Genomic DNA, 11,409 nt, shown 5'->3' with positions numbered 1-11,409 from the left:
TTTGCAGAATATTATATTTGTTGTAGTATTGTTTAATTTGCCACATTTTTACACTATTATGAGGTAATGATGAGGATGACAAATGCAAGCTTTTTCCTCTATAAATTTGTCTATTGGAGAAATCTTTCATGAGCAAAATACTCGGTAATTCTTAGTCTCAACCTACTTGAGACCAAGATTGTCTCTACCAATATTTAAAAAAAAAAAAAAAAAAAACTAGCTGGAATTGGAAAAGGAGGAAAAAGCCAAAGTAGCTAAATGGAAGAAAAGAAAAGGACAGCAGGTGCGGTTCCATTGCTTTTGTACTGTACAAAATTGCAATTCACACATATTTCACCCCTGAAATTTTTTCCCCCAAATTAATGGCGGGATCTAATTCCCCAAAATTTTTCCCTCCTCTTCAAATGTTTTGGGAAAAATTAATGGATTCCCATCCATTATTTTTTGAAGGCTCGGCTGCAGCAATATTCAACAAACAAGAGCTGGGAGGAGTTGGAGTATATTTGGAGCTGCATTTGTTCATTGCGAGAGCTCAAACCCTATTTTTCTCATAAATTAATTCACGCAATTTGACTCAGATTCTTCATCAATTAGTAACTTCATGAAGCTTACCGGCGGCGAAATGATCAGTAATTGTTCGAATAAAGAGATTGAGATGATTGAGGTTAGTGTTTCGATCAATGTATGAATTGGTTTAGTTTGCTAGTTGTATTAAAGTAATTGAATTAGTTTATATTGAAAAATGAATTAATTAAGTGAATTATATTTGCTAGTTGAACTGAAGTAATTGAATTAGTTTATATTGAAAAATCAATTAATTAAGTGAATTATATTTGGTGGTAGTTGTTCAGCTGAAATAAATCAATTAATTTATTGGATAGTAGTTTTAATTGCTAGTGTTGCTGGTACTGCTGGTACAGGTAGTAAATGAAAGTGTGTGTTGGATTGTAATCCAGATAATATGAAGATGGTAAGTAATCGATTTGATTGAAATGAGATGATAATAAGGACATGTTTCCAACATAGTTCATGAATTGAATTTGAGAAGGTGGATGTTAGTTAATAATATGAACTTGTTTTATATATTTATGGTGTAGTCGGATTGTATGTGTGTTGGGGTAATTGATTTGATCAATTATGAAATAGATTACTAGTAAGATATTTGTTTTGTGTAGCAGTTGTGTTGATTGTGTTGAGCTATTGGAGATTGTAATTTTGTGAAGATTGTTGCTTTGTACTTTATTATAATGTATTATAATGTGAGAAGAGACAGTACTAAATTAATAATTGGATTGTTTGGGTAGGATTGTAACGTTGATAACCAGCACAGTGTCATGGAGGGGAGTACATATGTAAACTCCAGTTCAGATAGCTCATCATATAGTGATGATAGCTTGCAATTTGATTTAAATGAAGATTTGAATATTGATGGAGGGGATTTTTTTGATTTGAATAAGGACCCTGCTGAGTGTAGTACTAGTCATTTGAATAATGACCCTGGTGAATGTAGCTTTCCCAGGGATAATGTTGGTGAGTTGAATAATGATTGTGGACACTTACACAATTCGGGGATCAGGTAGAAGTGTAGGTGCAGCAGCTGCGTTACCTCATCCAGAAGTTGGGATGGAGTTTAGTTCTTGGGATGACATGAATAACTACTATCGTACATATGGAGAGCAAAAGGGATTTGGGGTTGTGTGTATAGGTGGGAGAAAGAATGATGTTTTCAACAAAGGGGCATATAGCACTTATGTTTGGAAGTGCGAGTGTTATGGTACTACAACATACAAGAAGTGTCGTCAACTTCATGGAGTTCTTTTACTTCTTCATCTGCTTATTACTTGTATCCGTTAGAGGTATTTTCTTCTATAAGTTTGCAATCTTATCTTACATATTGTTACTTGTGGTTCGTTTATTATAATTTTTTTTAAATTAATAAATTAAATGTGTAGGTGAACTCTAACTCATAAACTTCACACAGACATTAGATCACTTCGGATACTACCAAAGCACAATAGACTGGACGTTCCAACAGAGGGTCTACGTGAACGACACTCTGTGGTCGGGGGCCAAGGCCGGTGGCCCAATCTTCGTATTGTTCGGAAGGGAGGTCGTCGATAATGGTGACCCCGGAGTATACGACCTCCTAAACGAATGTGCCAATGAGTTCAAGGCAATGTTGGTTCATATTCAGGTAACTTATTTACCCTAATACATACATCTTCTAGTAGAATTGCAAAATATATAAATCAAACAAACTAAATTTGAATGAATTTATTATTCTTTTTTTTGAGAAGGAATGAATTTATTATTCTAAATTATTAACATAAACACTTATATAAACTTACATAATGAATGTAAAACTCTAAAAACAAATTTATGTTATATTATATATTATAAACTTACATAATGAATATAAAACTCTGATGTTTTATGGTATTACTATATTACCGGATGGGTATTGCTCCATTGTAAGCCAAGATTTTCAGGTATTTTTGTCACTTAGCTTTAAACTTCTAAAATACATGTATACTTGGCCGTTTGACTTATATGATCAAATGGTTAACATTTTTTTTTATTATAACTTCATAGGACATAGACTCAATTTCTATTAAGCAATACGTCACTCCTAGAAATTAAAGAAATCAACAACATGGCGTTACCGCCCAACGGCCTAATAACGCAACTCAGTGTTGCTTTTAATATATACTTGCAGGTAAACTTATGATAGTATCATTTACTTAGTATTATGGTTAATTAGAGTGATTTTTTGAGATGTTGTGTGACCAACGTTGTTTTGGGTAAAATTACCCCGCCATTTAATTTCAGTTTCAGCTTTAGCAGCTTGGTTTCGTATCAAGTATAACCATATAGTCATTGGAGCACTAGCATAATGGACTCTAATATTATACTATGGTAGTAACTCTCCGGTTGATGTGTTTTGCTCGATTGCTAGGTCAGATATACTCTTTCTTAGCTATAAACGTTGAACCTAATAGCTTCAACCTCAGGATGGCTTGCGACCAAATTGTTCGATGGGGAGATTATGACATTCAGGGATTCTCTCTAGCCCTTGAAACAGTGATGTTTAAAAAACATTGTTTTAACAGTGTTTTGTTGGAAGTCGAGTCCCCGTATGAACCATATTCAGATTACACAATCGCTTGGGCATGGCAGGTAAAATATTTTAAAAACTTGTACATTTTCAATATTAAATTGAATGTGAATTTCTAACTTACTTCTATATTTTTTGTTAGCGATGCAATGAATTGATATTTTCGGTTGGTTGTGCAAACCAAACAATGTTTCCCCCACAACCATTTCTTCAAACTCATTTCGATGAATCTTGTCGGCGAAGGTTTGGAATAGCATCACGTCCGCAAACACCTATATCCTTCTATGGGGGTCGTGTGAGTAACATTTATAATTATGACTTTTTTTTTAGCTTTTCACTAATATGATATTTAGTAACACTTTTAGTTTAATTAATACTTATATAATATTTGTTTTTCTTACAAAATCTAGGATATCATTGAATCAATCAAGGGATTTGGAGGAAATATAATATTTTCCAACAGCCTAAGAGACCCATTTTCCAGTGGCGGGTAAGGAGTAAAATTAATTAGACTAAACTTTCTTGGTTTTATGTTTAAGATGTGTAGATGGTTAGATTAATAATATACATGTTTTAATTAATGTAGGATATTAAAGGATTTGTCTAAAACCATTCTCTCGGTTACAACTACCCAAGGTATGTGCCTTTGTTGTACATTTTTTTATATATTTTTTTTTTGGCAACACAACAATTAATATTTTCTATTAATTCCTCCAAAATTTTCATTATTTAAATTTTTCTAGGTTCATATGCCCTAGACATGGGTTTTGAAAAAGTGACCTACCCAAAATGGTTAAGAAGGCAAAGAGCTGCCGAAAGGAAGATTTTTAGGCGTTGGATCAACCAATACAATCATCGAAATCAGGGATCCAACCTTAAACATTCTCTTATCTTGTATGGTTTGCAAGGTCTAGTTGTATTGTACATGAGCAAATTAATTTAGACAACACAAGTGTAATTCATCTTCTACTGTAGTTAGTATTTAGAGCTATAAAATTGTCATAGTGAGGATAAAACTATCTCCTGTTTGGATACGACAAGCTTTAAAAAATTTCTAGTTTTCTAGGTTTATTAATAGTGGTAATCAACTTAATGTAAACAGTACACTACATAAGTAAAAATGTTCAACAGGCTAGGTTATGGGCCGGTTTGAAAACATAAATGGGTCGAATCAACATTAAACTAAAATGGGCCTAAGTAGTCGAGATTCTTCTGACTCAACTCAGCCCATTTAAATTTTGACAAAATACTTTGTTATTTTGTTATTTTGAAGTGAATATATAAGCCTATTTTGAAGTGACTTTGATATTTTGAAGTGAATATATAGGCCTATTTTAGCCAACCCATTAAATGAGGTCATCAAAATGAACATCACTAAAATATTTCACGGCGGACCTCGCATCAGATTCGAAAATGTATTCCAATAAAGTTGTTGCAGTCATATGGTATTAAATACTAATCATATAATAAACCATTATATATAAGATGCATCACATGCATCATCATGGGACTTGGTTTAGTGGCAAGGATGACAGCTTCCAACCTTGAGGTTACCGTAAATTTGCACAGATAACAAAAAATCCAAAATTAAAAACTATAAAAATACAGTGCAAATGTATACTAAAACCCTAATACTTCAACAAATGCTAAATCCAAAATTTTTTGACAAATTACCAACAAACTAACTGCAAGATGGATGTTCAGTGTCTTCAAACCGATATGCAGAATTCTACGCCTTCAATTCTGGTGAAATGCTGCAGTTTCTTCGTCTCTCTCTCTCCTTGAGCACAAACCTTTCACTTTCCCTCTTTCACTTTTTTAAGATTATGAAAGCTTCTAATGCTTTCTCTCTCCACTTTTCAGAGTTTTACAACTTTTCACAAGAAACCAAGTGGGGGGCCATCACTGACGGTTTTTTTTTTTATATATATATAAAGACAGCTTTTAAGGGAAAATGACCTAAGTACCCTTACTTGAGACCAAGCTGGTCTCAAGTAGGTAGAGACTTAAAAATCCTCCAAAATACTCCATCTGTTCCCTTTTGATAGTCCTTTATGGACCAATTTTAGTACCAAAATGTTCACCCATTTGCTAACCATTAATATTAATTTTTTACCAAAATTTTCTCCAATTTGCAACAATACTTGTGCAATTTTAAACTTCCCATGTAAATTTTGTTTTCCCATGTACTTTTTCTCTCTACTTTTTTGCATACCAAATGTCAATTTACTTTTTCAATGTAATTTTACTATTCTTATTTATGTTTATTAATTCCCGTAAAAAATGCCCATAAGGGACTATCAAAAGGGAACGGAGGTAGTAGCTCTTTAAATATTTACTGTTATGCATTACTTTTCTTGGGCTTATTAATAATTTAGTTGAGATTTTAGGCATTTTACCGACAAAAATAATTAATTATATCTACAGTGATATTGGTAATTTGGAATGCTAATGTGTTGACTAGCTCATGTCTTTATATTATAGGTCATTTATTTTGTCAGGTAATGGAAAGAGTGTTTTTAGCCTTTGCTTACGGTTAATACTTTAAATGTGTTGAATTAATGATTTTGATGATAATGTCATTGCTTATGGTTTTTTTGTAAATAATTGATTTAATTGATTTTTTGTTATTTTGAGAGGCTTTAGAGTAAAGACACAGAGTACGGGGAGTAGTGTATACTGTATAACAATATATTCCTTTCTCCGTTTGCATCAAAAAACATACTGTATATTACTTTCTCCGCTAATTAATTACTAAAAATTATACTTCCTCTGTTTTTATTTAGTTGCAACACACCCTTTGACACGCATTTTAAGGAGGATAATAAACTAGGTAAACGAATAAATTAATATACAAAATTTTACCACCTATAAGAAAAAGGGATAAGTTGCTACGATTTAAATTTTATAACTTAATTCATTCGTTTGCTTAGTTTAATCACTTCCTTGAAAAGCGTGATAAAAAGCGTGTTGCAAGTATAAAAAAACATTTGAAGTATGATACTCGTAACAAACATGATATTTTGTAAACACAAGAAGTGTTACAATTACAGGTACCAATTTGGATGATCGGATTGGGTCTGATGAGGTCGGGTCTAGTTGATTTTTAAAGTAAAGTAATGCTAAACTATTATGTCTACGCGAGTTCAAATACGATTCGGATATTTTTCGGTTCGGTTTCGGACCGGATCAGGTTGGATATGATTTTGATACCTCTAGTTACATCACTAGTTACAATATTTTTATCCACCTACAATAGGTGGGTAGCAATTTCAAAAAATAAAAAAAATAAAAAAAATAACTAGTTACAATTTTTTTTTTGAGGGCTAGTTACAATATTATATGGTAAAGGCCTAAAGGGTTCAAATCTTGTGCTTCATTTCTAAGAAGAAATATAATTTCTTAGAATTAGTCTTGCTTTTAGCTTGTAAGTTTTCTGAGTTACGAATACTTGTATACGGAGTACTAGTGATTGTAATTGCTAGGTACGAGTACAAGATTTAGGCGTCAACGTTGTGATTCATACATCTGACTTGACACCCCACCATGGGCAGAATGTAGTGAGAAACACGGACATTGTTTGATTCCTTTTCTCTCTCTCTCTTTTTTTTATTTTTTATTTATTTTTTTTTTATTTTTAAGCCTTGAATAATTTAGGGGTGAAAGTTCGGTTTGCGGTTTGGATTATAGCCAAACTCGAATCCAATCCGAATGAATTCGGTTTCGGAAATCTCAATTCAAATCCAAACCGAATTAAGATTCGATCCAATCCAATTCAAACCGAATTAATTCAGTTTTTCAAATTAGAATCCAATTCAAATAGAAATTTGTTCCCTTCTTTTACAACAGTCAAGCCCAAGACTCGATCTTCACCCAGAAAACTCCTACAATCATTTCTTGTTAACTACATTCTTTGTGAGAGAGTAAGATATTCAGAAAGGAGAATTGAGAATTAGGTTTTTTTTTTTTGTAAGTTTATATATGAAAGGGGAAACAGTGGCGGATCCAGGATTTTCAATGAGGGGTAGCGCGTAATTGTTAAAGAAAATTTAAAATTGAAATTTTGGATTCTATTTTACGGATTCATATTGAAAAATTACCCCAAAAACAATTAGCAAAATAATTACAATTGACATTAGGACTTATTCAAAAATCCAATTATTTAGATATACAAGTATTGTATCAAAAATAATTACAACAATTTTTTTTTTTTTTGAAAAATGCATTGTGGTATGAAGTATCAAATTATTTAAATATGAAGGTGTTCAAGCTTGTAGGAGGGTTATAACGCCTTTTAAAATTAATACTTTTTGTACTTTTTTAGACAATTCGTATCTACTTTATCATTGTATAATTAATAAAGTACCCCATACTTTGCCATAAAAAAAAAAAAAAAAAAAAAAAAAAAAAAAAAAAAAAAAAACCAACTCCATACTTCATACATAATTTGTGAAATGAAAAAAAAAATGATTATTTAAGAGTAATAAAAAATTGAAAATGCTTTCAAAAAATAAAAATTGAAATCTTATTAATACTTTCCTACAAAGAGAAAGGAACAAAGAAAGGGGAAATCCAATAAAACTATTGTTGCAGAAGGGGAAATCCATCAATCAATCAATTATCAATTACATAATACTAAAAGCGAATACAAAAAGACACTTGTCAATGTTGCATTAAAAATTTTCCCTCCAAAAGTACCTTCTTAAAATAAATCATTGTTATTTAGGGAAAAACATTGTACCTAAATTATGATATTTGTTTTATATAAAATATAATTCATTTCCAAAAATATTAAACTTTTCATTATAAATGTTACATGTAATTTAAATATTTTCTCTTGCATGTTTTTGTTTTTAATATACACCATATTTTTAATACATGAGTTAATCTATTTATATAATTTTTATAATATTATTTTCAAAAGTATTTAACAACAGTGCATTGCACGAGATTTAAGCTAGTTTGGAATAAAGAGAAAGGATAAGTTCCCTTGAAAAAAGCAAGGAAAAAAACAGAAAAGTAGGGATCGATCCCTAGTGGGTTGCACAATCAAAATTCTTTAACCACTGCAACAATAGTTATAACTTATAAGATTGCAACATTAAAATTTTATACCAAATTTCTTGTGACAACGTAGATCCGCCAATGAGGGGAAAGTCGTTGGATAATTTGAAAAAGAAAATAGGCTTAAAGTATTGGGTCGAAATTCGGTTTATAATTTGATTTTCGGTTTTTTTAAACCTCAAACCGAATCCAATCCGTAGTCCATGTTTTTTAATTTTTCCAATCCGATCCAATCCGAATTAAAAAAAAATCCAAACCGAATTACTAATTCGGTTTGATTCGGTTTTAATCCGAATTACTTTCACCCATAGCCTTGATTCCTTTTCTCTTTCTAAAGGTACAACCATAATATTAGGTATGTTTGCATTACAATATTACCCTAATGATGTTTAGAATTTGACTAGTATGAATGTACATACTACATAGTCATAAAACAACTCAATTTTACTGACCATGTTTAACAAAGCTTAAAAGTTAAATGCCAAGCTACAACTTTTCATTGAAAAAAAGTGTTTTTTATAAATCACACTATTGCAAATATAAAATAATTGTTCTATTCTCAAGTCTTTTAATACTCCCTCTGTGTTTTAAGAAGTGTTACACTTACCAAATCCGGCCGTGTTTTAATAAGTGTTACACTTTCTTTTTTGGTAAAAAAAAACTATATTAAAATATTATATCTCTATCCTCTCATGCTCCTCACCCAAACCCACTACTATTTTTTTATTATATTTTTCCTCTCACATTTATTACTTTTCAATAAACTATTTACCCCACTATATTTCTTTTACAATTTGTTAATACTCCAACTACCTCACTTACCTCTTATTTAATTTAAGTCAATTAAATTGCCTAAAATTATGCGCCGGTCAAACTGTAACATTTAAAAAAACGCGGAGGGAGTAACAAGGTAATAGGATAACAAAAATAGGACATTTAATTTCCTGTGAAATTAATATTGTACAGTGTCATGCCACCGACTACATAGCTTACACCAACTGCCATGGTGCCACCGACCGCTAGTAGATGGTTTTTAGTTGAAATTTTTTCCATGGAGGCAAATGCACAATGCTCCGTACATCTGTTTTTTTTTTTTAAAATAATAAAAAAAAAGGTGGAATAAACATATAATTGTGCAATAAAGAACATAAATTTGTTTTGTAAAGAACATATAGCTATTTTATAAAGAACATCATATATAGTTGTATTGTAATGAACATATATAGCTGTTTTGTAATGAACATAATCCAACTTTATGGTCTTTATATAGATCTAGAGAAAATCCATAATGTTAATAAAAAGCACAATAATTAGAGGTGATCAGTTTCGGCTCGACCCAAAAATAAGGCAGGTTTGGGCAAGCCTAAAATGCATTTTTAGTTAAAAATCCAAACCTGGCCCAAAAAAGCCCGAAAAGCCCGCTACATTCTCCGGGTTTGGGCACGAGATTAAGGCCGAGCCCGACCCGAATTTTTGATCACCTCTAATGATAATATAATGTAATGAACATCATTTTTATTCAACCACCATAACCTAAATACAAAATTCAAAGAACATTTCAAAATAAATAATTAACATTATGTCACAAATAAAAGTACATCATACTGACAATCAAAGAAAATGAAGATAAAGAATATTATTTAACAGCATGTTATATTCTTTACAATTCTATAACAGCTTCTTTTCACTTTAACTGAATGTTCTATACAATGTTCTTTACAATTATATAACATGTTCTTTTCACTTTAACTAAGGGCCTGTTCACATTTACTTAATTTCATTTCAGTTCAGCTCCAATCAGTTCAGTTTAGCTTCAATCAGTTCAGTTTAGTTCAGTTCAGCTCCTAATTTCTCTCTCTCGTAAAATATTCATTTCAGCTCAGTTTAGTTTAGTTCAGTTCAGGTCAGCTTCAATCAGTTCAGTTCAGTTCAGCTCAGTTAAGTAAATGTGAACAGGCTCTTGATATCATTTAAATTCTTTTCAAATCGTACGCTTGACTATGTTGATATTAAGGTGTATATAATTACTTTTATTATGTAAATAATATTCTCAGAGAGTTGATTATTAGAGCATTATATTTTATTAAAATAACTTTTAGCATTGTCTTATCTTCACTTACTAGTTTTGTCATATATATGAATTGAAGTTTTATGTAAAGTTTTTCAATGCTATACTTTTTACTTTTATTAACAGAATAAAGATAGAGTGTAAAACACTTTGGCTATACAAAATTCAAGGCCTCTGCCCTTAAATTTTGTAATGTTCAAAATTTTAATTTTTAATCTTATTATCATCTCTAATTTACTAGTAACTGATATGCTTTGGTAACGATGTAAAGTATGTAATAGGCATGTAATGGCTAAATATAATAATGGTGAGAATGTTGACCCGAACTCGAAACTTGGGTAAAGTTGACAATTTCTCAACTTGTGGCCCAACTCGAAATGACCCGTGACCCAAATTGACCCGACAAACCTGATTGATCTGATAGGTCTATTTGTTCCTTTAATATTGTAACATGAGTGTGTTAAAAAACATAATGTAATATTTGTAACACGAGGAGAGTTTAAAAGATTTTAGGTAGTAGGAAAATCAAAATGAGATAATATAATAATTAAAATTGTGTTCATATAAATGCAAACATAACTAAAACAATCAACGTAAAAAGTTAAAGAGTATATTAGGAATTTACATTATGAAAGAAGATATTTTTTTCCTTAAAATAATGAGATGTGAAACTTGATAATTGGTGCAAAGAAATGAATAAAAATGAATGTAAATAAATCAAAATGTAATTTATTTAATTTTTCCTCTATATTTGATAGTTTCCACTCACACTTTATGTTAATTTGTTGCACATTATTTAAAATAAAGGTAGTAAATTAAACTTGGCAAACTTGAACGGTAGTAATATTATTTTACGGGCAAAAATTAGTTGAAACATTAAATCTAAGTGCAACGTCATCACACATCACAACTTATGCTTTGTTTGGATAGCAAAGAAGGAAGGAGACGAAAGGGAGGGGAAAAGGAGGAAGGGAAGGGAAAAGAAAGAGAGGGAGATGAGCTCCATTTTCCCTCCAAATCTCTCCAATTTTGGAGATAATTCTTATTAAAAAGTGAGGGAAAATAGATCCCTCCCTCTCCTTCCCCTTCCTTCCTCCAATCCTTTACCCAAACAAGAGAATTTATCCCCCTCTCTTTCTCCTCTTCTTTTCCTTCCATTTAA

General features: G+C 31.1%; 1 protein-coding gene across 3 annotated transcripts; it reads left to right on the top strand.

Annotated features, from left to right (window-relative positions):
• The first annotated feature begins 259 nt into the window (after positions 1–259).
• On the top strand, positions 260–4,252 carry LOC145615253 (uncharacterized). Of its 3 annotated transcripts, none has more exons than XM_081670319.1 (8): positions 260–664; positions 1,305–1,856; positions 1,982–2,194; positions 3,012–3,177; positions 3,258–3,410; positions 3,526–3,605; positions 3,702–3,751; positions 3,859–4,252. In XM_081670319.1, the coding sequence occupies exons 3-8, from the start codon at positions 2,163–2,165 to the stop codon at positions 4,056–4,058; spliced, it is 681 nt and encodes a 226-aa protein (XP_081526445.1). In that variant the 5' UTR covers positions 260–664; positions 1,305–1,856; positions 1,982–2,162; the 3' UTR covers positions 4,059–4,252. The 3 variants fall into 3 exon arrangements, with proteins under 3 accessions (XP_081526445.1, XP_081526444.1, XP_081526446.1); XM_081670318.1 differs by having other exon boundaries at positions 1,953–2,194; XM_081670320.1 differs by having other exon boundaries at positions 1,953–2,194; positions 2,957–3,177.
• The last annotated feature ends 7,157 nt before the right edge of the window (positions 4,253–11,409 follow it).

Source organism: Chenopodium album, chromosome 25 (genome assembly GCF_948465745.1).
Source record: "Chenopodium album chromosome 25, dcCheAlbu1.1, whole genome shotgun sequence".
NCBI classification, from domain to species: domain Eukaryota; kingdom Viridiplantae; phylum Streptophyta; class Magnoliopsida; order Caryophyllales; family Amaranthaceae; genus Chenopodium; species Chenopodium album.
Note: the sequence above shows the minus strand (reverse complement) of the source record. Positions and strands in the feature narration are given on the sequence as shown.